We start from the raw sequence: 19209 nt of genomic DNA, 5'->3' as shown, positions 1-19209 counted from the left end.
AAAAGAAAGTTGTTTATGGGATCACTCTTGTCACTGGGTGTGCAATAGCAATGTACTTATCACATGATTAAATCTGTGATAGTATATTTTTGCTTTACCTCAGGCTCTGGAGTTGGAAGGAGTATGAGGGCGGGTTCCCAATATTTGCTGTTATCTTCAAAAGAGTACCACCACAAGTCCTGTGCAACTTGTTCCCTAGCAGCTGCAGACTCGCATTCTCAGTGATTACCATTTTGTTTTCGGTTGCTGCTGTTGTGATTTAGACTATGATTTTTGTTAATGTAAATAGGATGCCTTCTTAAGAGACACACACAGTCTTAATGTTTGAAAACAGTGGAATTGCTCATGTTTAAGTTATTAACAAACTATCTATCTGTATTTGATATGGCTGTAAATTCACTGGCATTAAAATTTATAGCCATCTGCCGTCTGTGGTTTCTCTTCATTGTCATTTGAGAGTTCAGTTGCTTCTCTTTGGTTTTTCCAATAACCTGACAGTTTCAACTTACACAGTTCTTTGTTTGTCAGTATTATTTGAAATTCAAACTTTGTGCAAATTCCATCACTAATAACAATACACCTTTGCTGTCAAACTTAACTCTTCCAAGTTCAAGTTTAGAAACATTTCTGTCATTTTACCAGTAATTGAATGGTTAAGTTCATTTCGGCTTTGTGAAGGTCCTAAAGATGAAGGCCTTACTTGAGCGGCTCACAGAAAAGTATGGCAAAAGGAAGCTTTACAGGATCACTCTTTTCAGCTGGTGTGTAATTGCAGCATACTTATTTTACAGGTACGTATGGAACTGTGTGACAGTATGGTTCATGTTCTTCAGATTTTGTTTTGAATAAATGACTGGAAGAGAGTATGCATTCTTTTCTATAACAATATCGAGACCAAAGCCACAAGGGATGTGCAGCTTTTACCCCCTCAGCTGCGCACTTGCAGGGGAAACAATTTCCAGCTTGTTTCTAGTTGTTGCAATTATGGTTATTTCTAATATGTTCATCAAAGTGTATAGAATACAGCCTCCATAGTAGGCTAGATGTTGTTAAAGGGGTCATTTTAGACCCTCATAGCAAAGCTTTAGGCAGCAATAGTTGCCTGATGACATGAAAAATATAACAAACTACTTCTCACTTTCTCAAACTTCAAATTTATGGTATAGCATTTGCCAGTTTCCACAAATGCAAGAGCAACGATAGGGAAAAGAGCAACGATAGGGAAACATATTTGCATCACTGAGTGTTGCATGCAAGGAAATTCAATACTTTTACCAAGTAAATGATACATAATATGGATCCAGCTACCTTCTTTGGCTAGCCACCCGAGTTCGATCCACCAGGCGGTAGGATAGGGGCAAAAAACTAATTGGGCGATGACCCCATAATATGGATCCAGCTACCTTCTTTGGCTAGCCAAAATCAACGATACATAATATGGAAGTTTGTTGACATAACTTGAAGAACTTGTACAAAACCTCGATAATAAATTTAAGAATCAGAACCATGGTGCTTGTACGATAAAAAATGGACAAAAGAGGAAAGGATATAATGTCGAACTAGAATTTCAATACATTAGAGGCCTGATGCTCATTACAAAATCACAAAAACAGTGTTATGTATGATCAACATTCTAATGGTTGATTCACTTGATCATCCCGTGTATACAACTTTAATTTTACCATAGCTGCTGCAGAAGAGTCTTTGGCAACTGGCATGATGCTTTTAAGGAAACAAATATTGGAAGCTAACAAGGTTTAGAGAAGAAGATTAACTGAAACTGCAAGAAAGACTCTTAAGGGGGGAAAAGAGTGAACTTTGATATGTTCAATTTCCCAAAAATGATGTAAAGTAACATTGTGACCTCTTGTATTGGCAGAAAGAGGCCAAGGAGTATGTGAGCAACAGTTTCTAAAACAGAGATATGTTAACACATACCTTAATTAATCATCTGTTGTGAAAAAAAAAATACTTTGATCAACTGGCAAACACGTCATAGTGCCACTCACTTCGGCGACTCTTTTTCATCCTTCCATCTCTGAAAAAAAAAAAAATGTTTTATCTCGAAATAAGTAGTTAAGCAGAATAATCTCTCAAATCAGCATAACAAGCTGTAGAATGCATAAAAGTACCATTAAACTTTTATGACTATTCAAAACTTTCTTTATCCATCGTCCACCTAAGTATTATAAAATAAATAGTGCCTCATTCCAAATATGATAAACTTAGTTTGATATATATGTCTTCTGAACCTACCAGAAAAGCTAAAAATATACAGAAAAAGAAATCAGGATGTGCAAAATGAAACCTCATCAGGAATGTACTCACATCAGCAAGTAGTTAACTACTTGGATAAGCTAAATTTTGAAAGAATGGCAGCAGCCTGGTCACCACCCAACAAGAAATAAGGATGCCTCAAAGCAGCAGCAGCTGATAGACGTCCTCTTCCGAGGAAACCTCTCTCTGAAATAAGCTTTGTGGCTAGATCCCAACCCCTACCCGAGTCAAGATCAAGAATAGTGAAGTCAGGCCTCAACCGAGTGTACTCTCTCCATTTATTCAAGTCATATTCATCTGTCTTTATTTCTGACTTGAAATTCTTTAAGCCTGCAGTAGACCTCAAGGTTGGTATTGCCATTTGCAAGAGTACAATCCCAGCCGAGTACATATCAAACAGATCAGGACTATTCAGCTGCAACAATAATTTCAAACTCAACTTTAGTAATGTTTTGGACAACATTCAGTTTCTACTATAGCTTCCAAAAGGAAATCCATGTATCCGCAAGGATACAATTTTCGCTATCTTATATTCATGCATATATTAAGGTGGAAGCTATAATACCTGCCAGAGAATAGGAGAAAAAAAAGCAGCAACAGGCTCAGGAGGAGGACTAGGTGTTTTCTCAGGTAGTACATATAGTTCAGGAGGACAATAATCAGGATCAAGCAGAGTACGGTTGGGTACATAATTTTTGCCAATCCGAAGATCAGTAGCTGCTCCAAAGTCTATAAGCTTGATCTGTCCCTTCTTTGTCACTACTAAATTGGCTGGCTTTACATCCCGGTGAACAATGCCTGTGTCATGGATTTTTTTGAGGGAAGAAATAATTTGGCGCATTATTTGCTTGATAATTAATGCACTCCTTTTCGTTGAATCTGCACCTTCCAACACACGTCCGAACATATAAGACTCCAAGTTAAAAGGGAAGTTGCGGTCTTTCATGTAATCAGCAAGACTTCGATTTCCCTGTCACATGGACATCCCTACAATTAGTGCAGCAAACATGAATTTAGAAACTCTGTACATCAACTAACGGTAGACAAAACATAAATTTAGTATTGCGTTTTAAGTAGATGATAAAACGGCATATCATTCGTTCAGGATAAATACACTAACATTAATGCGAAGCCCATAAATTCAATAGTAAGTTTATCATCCATAGCTCTGCATCTCAAAGAGTCCTCGTGACCATGCAATACACTTTTCTAATCAAAGGAAGTTGAATATGGAAAAGACTTTCAAATTAGTATTTGAAGTGCTTATTATAATTTGAATTGAGTGGAGTACCTCAAATTTCCAAACAAGCCACTTGCCACCTTTCGTAAACTGAGAGTTTGTTTTGTCTGCAACAAAACTTCCGAGGAACTCCGCACATGTTTCCGGAGCAGCTCTTGATAATCTATAATTAAACCATTCTTCATAATCACCACATTCTTCAGCCCCCTGAACTCCAACTTTCACCTGCATGTTCCAATCGATGAAAATCAATAATTCAGAAAAAAGATGATAATACTTTATACATTAAATCATCAGAAGAGAAAAAATAATCAAAAAGTAACAAAACGTTATTATATAAAAGCAATGGTAGAATGAACTACCTTCTTAAGAATGACTTTTTCCTTGAACCTGCTATCTAACTCTAGTGATCTGCCTCTTCCCTTTCTCTGTCCACTCTCTTCAACAGTCACATTCTTTGGAACAATCACTCCAGAATACACAATACCAAAAGACCCTTCTCCTAGTTTATCCCCTATCACAAAATCAGTCCTTTTCAAGTTCCTCCTTCCAATCAAGCTGTCAAAAACCAATTGCAGAGGAGCTAGAACGTATGCATCAATGGCACCTACAAGAACACCAGGCCTTGCAGTCAAATATATCCATGTCAACCCAGCAAAAGCAAGAAACCCCCATCTCTGAACATCTGATAGTTCTTCGGTAGCTCGATGAAATTCCACCAAACCAGATTGAAAAATTGGAACTTGAGAAAATGACTGGTCCAAAAGATCATCTGGGATGTTGCCAAAAAATGCATGGCATCTTCCAGGATTACTTCTGAAACGATTTGTCAAAGAAGAGAGATTAGTTTGGGAAGTGGGTTTTAAAGGAGAGAAGCAAATAATCTTGGGGTTCTGTTGAAGAGTAATTGTTGTTGGAGACCAGAGTGAAGCCATACTATACTGGTAGTCTGGCACTACAAAGAAGAGCTAATGTTTTGAGTTAGTTTTGTTTTTGTTCAAGAGTCTGAAGAGGTTGGTCTTGTGCCACGTGCCATGCTTAGATCTATCCATTTAGCAAGAAATATGTGGTCCAAGAACAGCTTATTTCGTTCTCAAGTCTCCAGCAACCTGATAAGTTGCCTTCTTTCCTTTTGAAAAGACAGTGATGGACTATTTCATTAAGGAATTGATCATGTCTTCCTTATTACTATAAAATATCTACAAATTTTATGTGGCGAATTCCAGAAAATAGCATTCCTCAGTCCATCCGACAAAAAGTAACCTGTTGATTGCTAATACCCAAAAAAAGAAAAGCCAACATATTCTAGGAGGGATGTAGAAATAAAGATAACATGCTGATTGCTAAAGCATAATACCACTTCATCTGAGGAGGATAAAGTACTTGGAGACATCATAATGGGAAACAAGGATCTAAGAGTCTGCAGAACATATGTTTATAGCACAGAATGTAATACAACATAGAGTAGTTTCATATGTTTATAGCACAGAATGTAATACAACATAGAGTAGTTTGTCTACTGAGTAAGATACTTCAAATTATGCCACCATAGTAGATCCACTATCGATTGGCCTCTTAGTAATCCCTTGAAAACCTCAACCCGAGGATGATACAAAGCTAGAATAGGGGCTACTACTCTGAAGGAATGGATCCGTAGGCCTCACATAAGTAAAGTCGACAAATGGGTTTATATTGTTCTTTGGAGATGCAGCTGGAGAATCCGAAAGTGGCATCTCAGTCCATCGCTTGTCAAAGTTAGCAATGCAGTGCTTCCCTGCAACATCTGGACGAAAACTGGGTTGGATTTCTCTTGCCTCCAATTTCTTCCAGTTGACTGATTTGAACCACTTGTGTTGCTTAATTTCCTCACTTCCTCTAGGTCCAGTACCAAGGCGCTTGCCGGGTTCCTTTTGTAGTAGCTGAAACAACAAACAAATTTTCTCAGCTTTTCATTCATTAATGATAAATAACAATATCGATTAGCACATGCAAGAGTCCAGGCCACAAACCCCTTCAAATAAAGAAGAAGGAATTAAAGAACCCAAACTTCTGTTAGAGTCACCAATAAACTGTCACTTCAAAACCATAAGTATCCCATATGGATCCTCAAATACAGAATTGAATGTTTACACATGAAAAAATCTTTACATGACACAGTTGGGTGTGGAATAAGTCCACAATATGCCATCATACCACATCAGTATCTCAACAAGAAAGATACAATGTTCAATGTTGTGTTAGGAATAGAATAAAAGAAACACTTTTCTGAGGCATTAAGTTTCTACCCCTTTCAATAGAGCATGTGCTTCACTGGACAAAAATGCCGGCAGCTTGATCTTATCCTTAACTATCTTTTGCTGAACTTTTTGCCTGTTCCCACCAATAAAAGGAGGCTGCACAAATTGAAAACAAAAGCTAACAATGAGTATAAATTCCAAAAGAAATACGGTACAGATCACAAAAGAATAGTCATTGAAGAATGCCAACCTTCCCAGTGAGCATCTCATACAAAAGAATTCCCACACTCCACCAGTCTGCAGCCTTATCATGGCCCTTTCCAAGAATAATTTCAGGTGGCATATATTCAATTGTACCGCACATAGAGTTTGATCTTGTATTTTCATCAAATTGCTTTGCTAAGCCAAAATCAGTAAGCATTACCTGTATTTAAAATTGAGTTAAATGTCAGAACTATTATTTTCCACTTCTATTTTGTGCATATTGTGGAATAAGAGCGAGTTTAAGACAATTAATGCCCTTAGCCTCCCCAAGTCACTGTATCAATAAGACAAATAAATAGAGAGAGAAGAAAAGAGAGTACATGGCCATCTGCATCCAAAAGAATATTTTCAGGTTTAAGATCCCTATGCATTATGCCCTTTGTATGAAGGTGGGAAACGGCAGAAACAATCTCAGCAGCGTATATACGTGCCAGCTCCTCTCTAAAACAAAATCGCAGGTGTTAATCAGCCTAATGCCATGCGGGTTCCAGAAACCATCCAAATAAGAAAGAACAAACAAACCTGAAAAGGCCGTGGCGGTAGAGCTGGAAAAAAAGGTGTCCCCCATTTATGAAATCCAGCACAAGGTATAATCTATATTTGGTCTGCGTGTCAAGAAAAACTTAAATTTAATCTTCTAAAGTTAAAAAAAAAAAAAATCTATATATGGCAAAAATTGAGATATTAAAGTTGCAATCTATTCTCCTATTCAATCATGGTGATGGTTGTAATACTTCAAAGAAACAGCTTAGAGCATTTCATAATCACTATGAAGATTACTTGGAATGAATATTTGAGCTGGACAATAAAGGGGTGATCTATTTTCGTCAAAATATCCCTCTCAGCTTTCATGTATTCAGCATGATTCTTCTCCATAATCTTGTCCTTTCGCATAACCTTCATCGCATATATTTCTGAGGTATGCTTCTTCCTCACCTGATACACCCTTCCAAATGCACCCTGCCCAACAACCTTCAAAACTTCAAAATCCTCAATGCCTACACTAAGGACCTTATTAGAACATCCATCGAAATTTTCAAGAAGCCCATCACTGGAAACAACCTCCTCAACGAAGGATTCCCCAAATTCTTTGATGGACTCTCCCTTGACACAGTCCAGTAGTTCCTCTGAATCCTCTGTCTCATGTAGAGTGAGCTTGTTCAATTTCAATGATTCACTAACACAAGAAGAAGGGCCAACCAGAGAATGTGATCGGTTGTAAATGACAACTGGATCTTCATAAATTATCTCACTCACTTCAGCTATATCCAATACAGAATTTTCCAAATCACCACAAATTAATGAGGTCTGAACTGGAACAGAACCAAATACATCAGAGAAATCCAGCTCAACTGTATCAGATACAACATCATCTGCAGTGTTCACAGGAAAAAATAGCTGCGTCTGGAGTGGTTTGCACATGCGGGATTTAGTCAAACCAGGCAACTGAGTCTGAGAGGAAACCATGTTACCAAGTTTTATCTAAGGACACCAAATGAAGATGGTGAAAGCAATCACCAAAATGGCTAAATTCCCCCAAAATTCTCCAAAACCAATGCAGTTGAAGGACTCAAATAAATGGCCTTAATTAACAAGAAGGGCACGTATGCAACTGGAGTCCCTAGAAACTTTGGCAGTAAGCAAAAGAGAATCCACGAGAAGAAGTAGCTCTTGTTTCCCAATTTGCAGGAAACAACAGATGATGCTTCAGTAGTTCTCAAATTCATGAAGATCAAGTTGTCAAGTCTGAAATTAAATGCAAAAACAAAAGCACAAAATCAGCTTCTTGAAAATGAAAAAAAAAAAAAAAAACACACACACACACACACACAGTGGCATCAGTATTCATCTCTATAAAAAACATAACTCTGATCAATCCTAGCCAGAGTATTAAAAAGAGAAAAAAAAAAAAAAAAACAGAACTTGAAGAGGCAAATACATACACGTAAGCTTCATACAGAAACCAAACGACACATACCATGGAACGCAAACCCAACAGAGATATAATTTTTACAAACAGAAAAACTAACCCAAATCCTAAGAAACCCTTTTATAACATGATAGATGAAAGACAAAAACATCATCTTTCAAACCAAATCTTTAAGAAAAAAAACGTGTTGAATTCTGAACATAAAAACAAGAAATCTACATGCTTACGTATTCCAAACGTCTCTTAACAACCAAACATGCAAAGAAAAAAGAAAAGAGAGAGAATGCGGGCACCTGGAGAGGACGCGGAGGAGTAACAACAGCACCAAAGATTGAAACTTTATGAAGAAATAAATAATGGATTCTTCGAACGAGCTGCAGTTATATAAGGAACGTGAATAGTTCTTTCAAAGCAATGCTTGGTTTTGGAGAAGAAACACGTGGCGTGGGGGGAGTGGTTGATTGGATGGGCTGTATGGAATAAGGAGCTGGAGGACTTGGAGGAGCAAGTTAGAATATGCGATTTGGATTGGGTGGCTGCTTGACAATGCTGACCGGATTACAGCTTGTACGCTAAGCTAATGCTTCAACCTTAATCAAATACAAATACCCTTTTGACCATCGCAAATTTCATTTCGCCCCTCACCTTTTCAATTTTTTCAAAGACGGGACTTTCTTCCTTTTGGTATTTTGTAAGGTTTTATTACCATGCCACCGTTGAGGTTTGACACGTAAATTTCCCTACCTCCCAATGGCATTTTTTCCTTTTTTGGGCCAGCTTGCATACACCTCAACTAGGGGTATGCGACTCTGGGTACCCACCCAAAATCAAAGGAACCGAAACCAAAATTGAAAGGTTCCTTTGATTTGGAACCGGAACCGAAACCTGTGTTACAGGTTTCAGTTCCCGTTCCGGGTACCTTGAAAAATATCAATTACCCACCTTTTTTTTAAATGACAGATAAATCTTTATAAAATTATAATTACACCCCTAACAATTAAGTGCAAAACATTAAATAATATATCGATAATAAATATTTAGAAGCTATTATTTAACATAAATATCTTAATGTATATTAATTTCTTAATTCAGTAAGGCCAAACGACTTACGCATACCCAAGGTTTGTTGAAACGGCAAGTTGGTACCCAAAAGGTTTTTAAACGACAAATAGGTACCTTCTGTCATATTCTGTTAGTGATTTTCGTTTGATAATAGTGAAAAAACTAAAATGCCCTTGAAAGTTTAATATTTTAGTTTTTTATAAATTTTAAAATTTCTAAAAAACCCCCTAGGTTTGCTAATTTGACTAAATACCTCAATATATAAAAATTTTATAAAATAACAAAAACACCCCCGCCACCCGTAGTGCCAGATTCCGGCCACCACCATCGGAATCTGGCTGAAAAATTGCGTTACGACACAGACCCATCGGATTTGTGTCGTAACGCGTAGATCTGGCATTTTCCGGCAAGATCCGTGGCTGATCTGGCCGTCGAGGCCGGAATCTTGCCGAAAAATTGTGTTACGACACAGACCCTTCGGATCTGTGTCGTAACATGTTGATCTGGCATTTTTCGCCCAGATCTGTGGAGGATCTGGCCGTCGAGGCCGAAAAAAGCCAAATCGATGCGTTACGACACAGATCCGATGGGTCTGTGTTGTAACGCAATTTTTCGACCAGATTCCGATGATGGTGGCTGGAATCTGGCACTGCGGGTGGTAGGGGTGTTTTTGTTATTTTATAAATTTTTTATATATTAGGTATTTAGTCAAATTAGCAAACCTAGGGGGTTTTTTAGAAATTTTTAAATTTATAAAAAACTAAAATATTAAACTTTCAAGGGTATTTTAGTCTTTTCACTATTATCAAATGAAAATCACTAATAGAACATGACGGAAGGTACCTATTTATCGTTTCAAAACCTTTTGGGTATCAACTTGTCGTTTCGATAAACCTTGGGTATGTGTAAGTTGTTCTCCCATTAAGTAATAAGTGAAACTTAAATATTAATAAAAATATTTTTTTAAAACAAATCTTTTAATGAAAATTAATAAGACTTTTGGTACTAAAATTTTCTTATGTATATTTATTGATATGTAAAATATCAAAAAAACCCTCATATGCAAAATATCAAAAAACCCCTATTCTTTAATATTATATTAATTTAGTCCTGATTTCGGTTTCTTTGATTTGGAACCGGAACTGCACAGTATCGGTTTCAATTTTTTAGAATCGGAACCCATTCTATTACAGCCGGTTTCGGGTGAGAATAAGAACCGACACCTAGGTACCCGTCGGTTCCGGTTCTGCCCTAAAATATTGCCCACCCCTAAGCTCAACTAAATGAATAATCCAGTAAATCTTCTCAGTGATCACTTCTATTAGTGCATGGGGGCTCGAACTCAAGAACCTATATTGGATCTCTTTGTTCCTTTACCATCAAATCAACAAATGGTGGTCTTCCAATAACCTTTCTGACCGTTAAATGTAATTGTCAAGGGATATAAAAGATATTTTGAATAAACTATTAGCATCTTTGAGCAAACGACTCATCGTTTTCGTCAAACGTCGACCATTTATTTGAAATATCTTTTTTACGTGGTTATATTTAGTTTTCCAAAATCTTTATTAGGAGGTATAAGCGTTAATTTCCAAAATTTTGAGTGAAAATAAATTTTGCATGAAATATAGGGGTTACAATCAATTAACTCATAAAAAATCCTCCCTGACAAATGAATGAGTTGATCTCAACTATTTGGAATTGAAATCTTTAACATTTATCAAACTTGTTTGAGCATTTACTTTTGGGTTGGTGGAAAAATAAGCAAGATCTATCACAAGAAGAGGAGGCAAGCAATCACAAGGCTGTGCTGTGACGGACTCTAAGACTTTAGCCATCTGGATAAGTTACTTAGAGTTATTGTGTTTGAGTTTTACAAAGTGAGTACTTATCATATTTATTACGAGAAAATTAATTAAAATACCGTTTTTAAGTTTGAAATGAATTAAATAGCCTATGAAACTATTTGCTAAATGATCATTCGCTTAAGCAATATAGCCTTATCTATAAGCTTATCTCTTAAGCGATATGTGTTAAATTGTTTAAATGATAAAGTTCATGACTATTTAATTTATTCCAAACTTGAGATAGGTAACCCTCCATTTGTGACTTATCTTGCCCATTGGGCTTGTAGGGTATTCAATACCTACCGCATTTGTGACTTACCTAACCCATTGGGATTATAGGGTATTTGTGATTTACCTAACCTGTACGATGTTCAATAGACCCATCACCTTATAATCATACGTGAATTACAAATCAATTCTTAAGAATTAAGATATAAAGTTTGAATATGTACTTGAATGTTTGATAAATTGAAAAATTACGTTAAGAAATCTCTGAGGAGTTTCACAAAATCTACCCAAAATATCATAATATTAAAGTTATAAAATTTGGAAAAATAATAAGATAAGTATTATAAATAATTAATTAGAAATTGCTTTTTATTATCCTATTAAATTCTCATCTTTTATCCACAAAAACCTCTAAGTCTCTTCACTTTGGAAATTTCCTTTCTAATTATGTCACAGCTTTCATATTACAGGAGGAGAATTTCCAGCAGTTGATAAATTTTTTGGGGGCCTCCTGTAAGTAAAATTGGGAGTGAAATTTAGGGTTTTTCTTTAGGATGAGTGAGTTCTTAAGCTCAATCCCTTTATCCTCTTCTCTTTGTGGCTCAAAGTTCGGAACTTTATCTAGTAAGTTGAGACCAAACAATGCAAATATTAGAAATGGCAAGTTACAGCTTTTTATGTGCAGTTTTAAACCCAACACAAGCAAAAATGGCAGCCAGAATCAGGACATGTTTGGTGAATTGGAGTTCAAGGAAAAGGTTGGTATGAACTCTTCTACTGTTGAAAATGGAAGAGAAATTGTTGAATTGAGGGAAGAGAAGAAGGGCCAAAAGAGTGAAGATGAGAATAGTGTTGGTTTAGAAAGACCAAGGTTGAGGAGAGGAAAACAATTGATGAGGAGATCCAATATGTTAGCAAAGCAAGTCATCAGTATTCAATCTGCCGTTTCTTTAGGTTATGTCTCTCAACTTTGGGTGGACACAACTTCTGTAAGTTAATTAATTCATCATTTGTTGGTACAAAATTATGTAATTTTTTGTTATCTATAAAACCCAGATGCTCATTTTGTGCTTTGTTTTGTTTCTCTTTAGTGGGTTGTATTGGTAGTTGAAGTGAGGCCAAACTTGCTTTCTGGTGAATCAGAAAGGTTTCTTCTTGAAGATGTTAGCCAGGTATTTTTTATACTTGTGCATATATGGCTAGCAAATTTTGAAGCTTTATACACCTTTGACATAAACTTATGGTTTAGTTTGAGAGTTGTTTTGGTTTATGTTTTATTAGTTTTATGGATGATAAGAACAGTCACTCTTGTGGATGGTGGTATATATACTGCTTGGTTAGTTAAATTCATGGTTTAGGGTCTAAGGATCTCTCATATGAGTATATATACTGTTGCGGTGTTAGTTGCCCTTGACCATATATTTTCATACTGCTGATATTTATGCGGAGGATTGCGCTGTATACAGAAGATACAAGCCATTTCTTTTGGTTATTTGTCTAGTTTGTAGTTTATGCACCTCATTTGGGTCTTGAACAGAGTATTCAATGTCTTATTTTTTACAGGTTGGTGATGTTGTGCTTGTCGAGGATGAGACAGTAACAGAAAAAGATTTCAAAATGGTTGGACTTGATACATTGGTATGTATGTGGTTTGCCAGGCCACCCCATATTGCAGTAGTTGTCACTCTGCCCTTTTATTCGTTATTTAATTTTAAGGCTTTTAATCTCTGATTTTTGTTAGGTAGGATACAGAGTTGTAACTCCAGGTAAGCGGAACATTGGGAAGGTAAAACCAAATTTCAGCACCAAATCCTGCATATATCATGTTTGGGTCAAATTTTTCTTATCATATGGATTGTGCAATCTAGGTGCGAGGATACACTTTCAACATTAATTCAGGGTCTGTTGAATCACTGGAGCTCGATTCATTTGGGATATCGATTATTCCATCAAGTTTGGTGGGTTGCTGGTTCTTACTTTATTTAATAGAGAAAAAAATACCTCCATATACTATGCTGCATGATCAGACACAATCCTCACTTCAATGTATTGGATATATTGATATTATCTTCTTGTTCAAATGAGTTCCTATAGGAAACTCAAATGCAATCTGCTTGTCATTTTTCCAGGTTAGTACTTATGCTTTGCACGTAGAAGATGTGCTCCAAGTTATAGCTGACACGATTGTTGTTCACGAAGCTGCAGCCTCGCATATACAAAGGCTAACAAAGGTAACTTCACCTTCAGTTTATGATGAAGCTGTTAGTCATGCTTTGTCTTGACTTTATTTGTAATAGGGTTCTTTGTGATGCTAAAAATATCTTAATTTCCAGTAAGTTTTGCCCATGAAGATGATTCTATCACTCACACTGAACACTGTAGACTAATGCTTTTCCCTGCTTCAAGTGGTACGTACTAGTTAAGCATTTAGACAGTCATTTGTTGATGCGTGTATGTAAGCATACAATATGACACGATACCACACCCTCGGTGAAAAGAGATGTAATCAGATTGATGTTTTACCAATTACTAGTTTCTGGTTTGATAATTGTCTTCTCCATGTTCTTATCCGAAAAGAAAATTGCATATTTCGTAATTCAAACCTGGTTGCACATTCTCAACCATTTGGTATTCAAGGTTTCCTAAACAGCTTATGTTTTAGAGAAACGTATAGTTGCAGCATATGCAAAAACCTCCTTATTTTCTTGTAAAAATTTGAAGTCATTGCATTAAATTTATATTTTAGCTGATAGATAATCAAAACTTTAAATGGTTGTACCAGGGTATTTGGGACAGCCAGAATCCGGGAACTTTGACAGATGAACTTGGAGAATATGCAGACTTTGAAAGGCCTGGTAAATTTGATGATGATCGTCGCACGCCGAGAGGTTTCAGCAGGAAGAAATCCCATCCAAAGATGAGAGAAGAAGCAGAGGATGATTGGGAGCTTCCAATGGATTACTTATGACCCTCCTCCCACTCCTCATCAGAGCTTTTTTCACATTTCACTCTTTCCTTTTACTTGTAGATATCTGCTTCCCTCCCCGCAAATCCTATGCCCTTTTGCTGTTGTGTAAATATGAACTGCTTTATTCAAGTTTACGTTTTTAATAAACTGCTTTATTAAATTGTTAATGAATTTACATTTTCATAGAAAATTGAATAAAAAGTCAAATTTGGCCCATGCAGGTCTAAACTCTAATCCAGTGTTTTAAAAACCAACCCGGGGTGAAACCTGGCAAAGTGGTTGGGTCCCAGATTGACCGGTTTGACCAGCAGATCAAACCGGTGTCCAAATGTTTGAAATCTAACAAAAATACCTCTGAAAATTACTATAAGTCTTTATAGGTTTGAAATCTTGCAAAAATACTCCAAACACTACCGTCGGTATTGGCAAATAGGGCTTGTTTTTTGTGACAACAACACTTCCTATCACTACAAAAACACTTTCCTTAGTCTCCTTACCAAAACTCATCTCACCCTTCCCCTATTCATCTCCCCAACATTATTTTAAAACCCGGATCGGAGGTCAACCTGTTTTGTTGCCCGGGTCATGGGTCAACCGGTCCAACCGATTGGACTGATGACGTCAGCGAAAATTTTATTTTTTAAAAATTACATATTAATCTCTCAAATTTTAATATATTACAAAAATTCCCCTAAAAAAATTTAATTAGTCCCTAAAATTTTTATTTATTTAAAAAATGCCCCCAAAAAAATTACCAATTAATCCCTAAACTTTTAAAATATCTCCAACATACCTCTATAAAATGCAAATTAACCCTTATAATTTTGAAATATTACAAAAACCCTCCTAAAACCTTAACCGGACCGGAGAAGTTGCTGGGTCCCGGTCCGACCAATCGGTTCAGTCTGGTTTTTAAAACAAAGCTCCCCAATCGTCGACAACAACTGCCTTCTTTTGGCGACATAGTTTTGTTATTTTTTACCAATTCACTCATCTAACAATAATGCTACAGACACCGGGATTTTTGTACCGAAATATTGTACCGGCCTACGTGTAACACGCCTCTGATTTCTTTAACAATTTTTTTCTAGTGAACGGCTGTCCATCAAATTTGGACGGCCGTTCACTCACATGAACGCTCGTCCATATTATATAGACTGGGGTCCATATACTAGGGACAGGCGTCCTGATTTAATAGACGCTTGTCCATAAGTAAAATGGAATAATTTTTTTTTTATAAAAATTAGGGACGGTTGTTCATCCGTTATGGACGGCTATCCCTTCATTTTGGACGGGCGTCCGCAAATAAGGGACGGCCGTCCTTAACCAAAATATAAAAACAAAAAATTTGGGGACGGCCGTCCATAAATTTTGGACAGGCGTCCCTTATGTTTGGACAGGCGTCTAATCCTTAAGTTTGGACGGACGTCCATAAGGAAGGGATGCTTGTCCATACTTTAAAAAAAAAAAAAAAAAAACACCTTCTTCGCTCTTCTCCTTCTTCTTCGCCAAGCCAAAAACCACAGCAACAGGAGAATTTGGATTAACAACAGTCTTAAATGAAGCATCCTCCATTAAAGTCATGTACATAAATTATTTAACATCTCAGTATTCTGCAAAAGGTTCACCGGAAGTTCAGCTGTTTCAGAGATTAGCAAAGCTTAACAAAACAAAGGAGCAGGCAAAGAGCTTACTGTAAGTGAGTTCAATAACAAGTGAGAATCTTCTGGTCCATAACCAAGAAAGGCATTTGTATATCTCTTCTCTGGTATGTCCCGTTTCCGCAGCAACTTCATCCCCAAGCACTCGATATAGAATCTAAAGCCACCAAATACATTAATATCCTTCCAAGATTATTACAATAATATTGTTTCAAAGAGAAACTTATTTATAACATTAACATTGCCGTTGAAGTTAAATAAAAACTGAATACTTTATCGTCTTATCCAAATCTCCAACACGATAAACAACATGGAGCAATCTCCTTTTGTCTTTCTTAACCCATTATGGGGCATTTTCTTGAGAAGCACTTGTGCTAGCCTGTGCCACATTCCTAGCTGATACCACTCCTACGCCATTGCCATCTCCTTTCAAGTGTTAGAAGCCTTCAAACTAGGTGATTTGATCTAAAGGTTATTTGTTTTGTTTATGCTGTAATTCAGTGGGAGGATTAGGATTGCTGCCAAATGGATTTGAGGTGTTACTGTGCCGAGCTGAGTTACTTCAGAGAAGTAGGTCGCCAGAAGAAGGGACTCTGCTTTTCAGGAAGTTTTGTGATTATATTTATCCCTATCAAAGTGCTTGAAGAAGTTACAGGATTTTGTAGCACCAATGGTGGAGGATTGTCATGTGGAGTAGTTACTTTAATGGAGGATGCTTCATTTGAGACTGTGTTTAATCCAAATTCTCTTGTTGCTGCTTCCCAGATTCTAGCGTAAGGATCAACTGGAATCAATGGAGATCAATGAGCTATGTTGTGAGAGATGTTGCGGTGGTTTTGGCTTGGGAAGAAGAAGAAGACGGCGAAGAAGAAGAAGAGGAGCGAAGAAGGTGTTTTTTTTTTCAAAAGTATGGATGCCCGTCCAAACTTAAGGGACGGGCGTCCATTCCTAATGGACGCCTGTTCAAACGTAAGGGATGGCCGTCCCAAATTTTTTTTTTTTTTTTCATATTTTGCTTAAGGACGGGCGTCCTTATTTGCGAACGCCCGTCCAAAATGAAGGACGGCCGTCCATAACGAGATAGAACCGTCTCAATTTAAAAAAAAAAAATTATCCATTTTACTTATGAACGGGCATCCATTAAATGGGGATGCTCGTCCAAAATGAAGGGACGGCCGTCTAGAACTGATGAACGACCGCTCCTAATTTTATAAAAAAATTTATTCAATTTTACTTATGAACGGGCGTCCATTATATGGGGACGCCGTCCCTGGTATATGGACCCCTGTCCATATAATATGGATGGCGGTCCATGTGAGTGAACGGCCGTCCAAATTTGATGGACGGCGTCACTAGAAAAAATTGTTAAAGAAATTAGAGGCGTGTTACACGTAAGCTGGTACAATATTTGGTACAAAAATCCCGGTGTCTGTAACATTATTGCTCACCTAAATCACCTTTCGCCATCATTTCACTCACTAGTCCTTTTCAAAACCCTCTAACATCCCAACATTCAATTGTTCATGTGCTGATACTCTAATTTCTAGGGTTTTCAATGAATATAAAAATTTATAACAACCTGGTGAAGCCACTCGGTTCAATCGATCGAGCGGACTGGGCTTTAAAACATTGCTCTAACCAACAAATAGGCCAATGTTTGGTTGCATCTGAATACACGTTTCAAGACAAAAAGAGAATGGAACAACTTCACTTTAACCCATGGTTTCAAATGTTAGTCAAAAGTGACAGAAGCCCCTTCAAAACTCAAAATAACCAAACCTCCATTGTCGGATTTGATTTTGGACAGAGTTCACTGGTTTATATCTCTTATTAGATCGACCAAAAGATTCATAGAAGAAGATATACTCTTAATACCTTAATTAGTGCATAATGTTAAAACTAATCAGTCAATGTCATTTCACAGTTTTCAATGAAAAAAATCGAGAATCTGGAAATAATATTCAGCAGCCAGCAGGCCCACACACCTTCTACTAAAGAACAAAAGATAAATTAAATATTATAAAGTAGCCGTTAGCGCTTTGGCTCCATCCAAATTTAAACCTGTTATCATCAAATATATATAATTATCACCCCAGTCGCCTTAGTCTTGTATAACCCAGATCCTAAAAATGACCCAGAACCTCAAAATGACAGTCACTGCCACCACCGGCGGAGATCAGAAGCTGAAGCCGAAGTCCGGGCGGAAGCCTCTCCAGCCACTGAACTCGCTGGTCTCAACGCCCACAGTATATAAAGAACAAGCCAAAGGAAAAGCAAGAATGTATAGATCAGAAACAGAATCAGATCCTGCGGTTGGAGATCTGAACAAGGAGAAAGAGGAGGAGAATCTGTGGTGACAAAGTTGGAATCACTGGATGCGTCGCTGGCGGAGGAACTCAGCGCCATGAGAAAGAAGCTTGGAGATTGAGATTGGACAAAGAGAAAACAGAAGATGTTGAATGAAAGAGATACGATGCTGGATATGCAAATGAAGGAGCTTCAATACAGAGGGGAACTCAGAAGATGCTGGAGATTGAAGTTGAGATTGTACAGATTAAAGGAACTCAAGTCTTACTGTTTGGTAAGATTATGTTTTTTTTTCATTCTTTTCTGGGGTTCAATTCTCAAGTATAACTTTTTAAATGTTTGCGTTAATCAGAGGATTCATCCATACGATCTCTGAGAGAGAAAGAACAAGAAAAGAGGATTACCGGAGTGGCAAAATCCATCTCCCATGTGAGTAAATTAAAAATAACCCAAAACTATGTTTGATGTTTCTAAATTGACTGAAATGAGTGAAATTTTTGTGTTCAGAATTTGGGTGGTGAAGATGATGATGAGAAGAAGAAGAATCCGTGGGTGAAAACACACTGCAGGTCCATGCTCGAGCCGTAGAAGAAATTACAGAGAAGAGAATAGATAATGTCTGCTTTTTTACAGCTCTAGTTTGAATTCTTTTATTGGTTGCACTTGGAGAAGACAATATTTATTATAGTCTCATTATAGCAGTGGTTGAAATTCAAATGTTTGCGCTCTCTTGACTATATATCATCCTGAAACAGAGTTCCTCATTTTCATGGCTCTAATTTCAAAATTTATGAAAAGCACAAATGCATATTGAATAAACCATTGAGAAATGCCCAAGAAGAAAATTGCTATTTATATAATCATGTTTCCAGTACAGAAGAGAAACTTAGCTCTAAGTCTAACATGGACACTCTCCTCACCGCAACATCTAGGAAACACACAGCACCCACTAGGTCATACAAGGGTGGTTGAAACAAATTTGATGATCAGAAGAATACATTAAATAAGCTAAAAAAAAAAAAAAAATAGCTAACAGAAACACTAAAAAAACCTACTACTGACTGACTGCTGGGAGAGGAGGAACTAGAAATGAGGTGTACCTGATTATATTAGGATTTCTTCACAGAAATTACAATCAGACCACCTCGAAAATGCCCAGTTACCCCAATGAAGATTGTCCTAAAGAAG

The 19209-nt window shown here is 37.0% G+C and overlaps 3 protein-coding genes across 6 annotated transcripts; 1 reads left to right on the top strand and 2 right to left on the bottom strand.

Annotated features, from left to right (window-relative positions):
- Positions 1-1470: 1470 nt before the first annotated feature.
- LOC116105165 (serine/threonine-protein kinase STN8, chloroplastic) lies at positions 1471-4689 on the bottom strand. Its single transcript, XM_031391586.1, has 5 exons — positions 3880-4689; positions 3569-3742; positions 2843-3247; positions 2329-2692; positions 1471-2038 (listed from the first exon to the last, which is right to left on the bottom strand). Exons 1-4 carry the CDS (start codon positions 4450-4452, stop codon positions 2345-2347), a joined length of 1500 nt encoding a protein of 499 aa, XP_031247446.1. The 5' UTR covers positions 4453-4689; the 3' UTR covers positions 1471-2038; positions 2329-2344.
- Positions 4690-4834: 145 nt separating this feature from the next.
- LOC116105166 (serine/threonine-protein kinase AtPK2/AtPK19-like) lies at positions 4835-8409 on the bottom strand. 3 transcript variants are annotated; one of them, XM_031391587.1, is made up of 7 exons: positions 8242-8409; positions 6799-7764; positions 6541-6623; positions 6339-6459; positions 6005-6178; positions 5803-5910; positions 4835-5436 (listed from the first exon to the last, which is right to left on the bottom strand). In XM_031391587.1, exons 2-7 carry the CDS (start codon positions 7483-7485, stop codon positions 5113-5115), a joined length of 1497 nt encoding a protein of 498 aa, XP_031247447.1. In that variant the 5' UTR covers positions 7486-7764; positions 8242-8409; the 3' UTR covers positions 4835-5112. The 3 variants fall into 3 exon arrangements, with proteins under 3 accessions (XP_031247447.1, XP_031247448.1, XP_031247449.1); XM_031391588.1 differs by lacking the exon at positions 8242-8409 and adding an exon at positions 7997-8123; XM_031391589.1 differs by lacking the exon at positions 8242-8409 and adding an exon at positions 7962-7984.
- Positions 8410-11483: 3074 nt separating this feature from the next.
- LOC116105179 lies at positions 11484-14220 on the top strand. 2 transcript variants are annotated; one of them, XM_031391610.1, is made up of 7 exons: positions 11484-12074; positions 12177-12257; positions 12649-12723; positions 12827-12871; positions 12954-13043; positions 13215-13316; positions 13868-14220. In XM_031391610.1, the coding sequence occupies exons 1-7, from the start codon at positions 11640-11642 to the stop codon at positions 14051-14053; spliced, it is 1014 nt and encodes a 337-aa protein (XP_031247470.1). In that variant the 5' UTR covers positions 11484-11639; the 3' UTR covers positions 14054-14220. The 2 variants fall into 2 exon arrangements, with proteins under 2 accessions (XP_031247470.1, XP_031247471.1); XM_031391611.1 differs by lacking the exon at positions 12954-13043.
- The last annotated feature ends 4989 nt before the right edge of the window (positions 14221-19209 follow it).

This window comes from Pistacia vera, unplaced genomic scaffold (assembly GCF_008641045.1).
Source record: "Pistacia vera cultivar Batoury unplaced genomic scaffold, PisVer_v2 Contig495, whole genome shotgun sequence".
Taxonomy (NCBI): Eukaryota; Viridiplantae; Streptophyta; class Magnoliopsida; order Sapindales; family Anacardiaceae; genus Pistacia; species Pistacia vera.
The sequence above is the reverse complement of the archived record's forward strand: the minus strand, read 5'-3'. Positions and strand labels throughout refer to the sequence as shown.

What these genes read in the sequence shown, in the direction of transcription:
- LOC116105165 (XM_031391586.1), bottom strand. Translation starts at nt 4,452, where the DNA reads ATGGCTTCACTCTGGTCTCCAACAACAATTACTCTTCAACAGAACCCC. An exon ending in GGCTTGTTTGGAAATTTGAG is followed by an intron (nt 3,248 to 3,568) that starts GTACTCCACTCA and finishes TCCATGTGACAG; the next exon opens with GGAAATCGAAGTCTTGCTGA. An exon ending in TTTCTCCTATTCTCTGGCAG is followed by an intron (nt 2,693 to 2,842) that starts GTATTATAGCTT and finishes TTATTGTTGCAG; the next exon opens with CTGAATAGTCCTGATCTGTT.
- LOC116105166 (XM_031391587.1), bottom strand. Translation starts at nt 7,485, where the DNA reads ATGGTTTCCTCTCAGACTCAGTTGCCTGGTTTGACTAAATCCCGCATG. An exon ending in TTTTGGATGCAGATGGCCAT is followed by an intron (nt 6,179 to 6,338) that starts GTACTCTCTTTT and finishes TTTTAAATACAG; the next exon opens with GTAATGCTTACTGATTTTGG. An exon ending in ATGAGATGCTCACTGGGAAG is followed by an intron (nt 5,911 to 6,004) that starts GTTGGCATTCTT and finishes CAATTTGTGCAG; the next exon opens with CCTCCTTTTATTGGTGGGAA.
- LOC116105179 (XM_031391610.1), top strand. Translation starts at nt 11,640, where the DNA reads ATGAGTGAGTTCTTAAGCTCAATCCCTTTATCCTCTTCTCTTTGTGGC. An exon ending in TTTGGGTGGACACAACTTCT is followed by an intron (nt 12,075 to 12,176) that starts GTAAGTTAATTA and finishes GTTTCTCTTTAG; the next exon opens with TGGGTTGTATTGGTAGTTGA. An exon ending in TGGTTGGACTTGATACATTG is followed by an intron (nt 12,724 to 12,826) that starts GTATGTATGTGG and finishes GATTTTTGTTAG; the next exon opens with GTAGGATACAGAGTTGTAAC.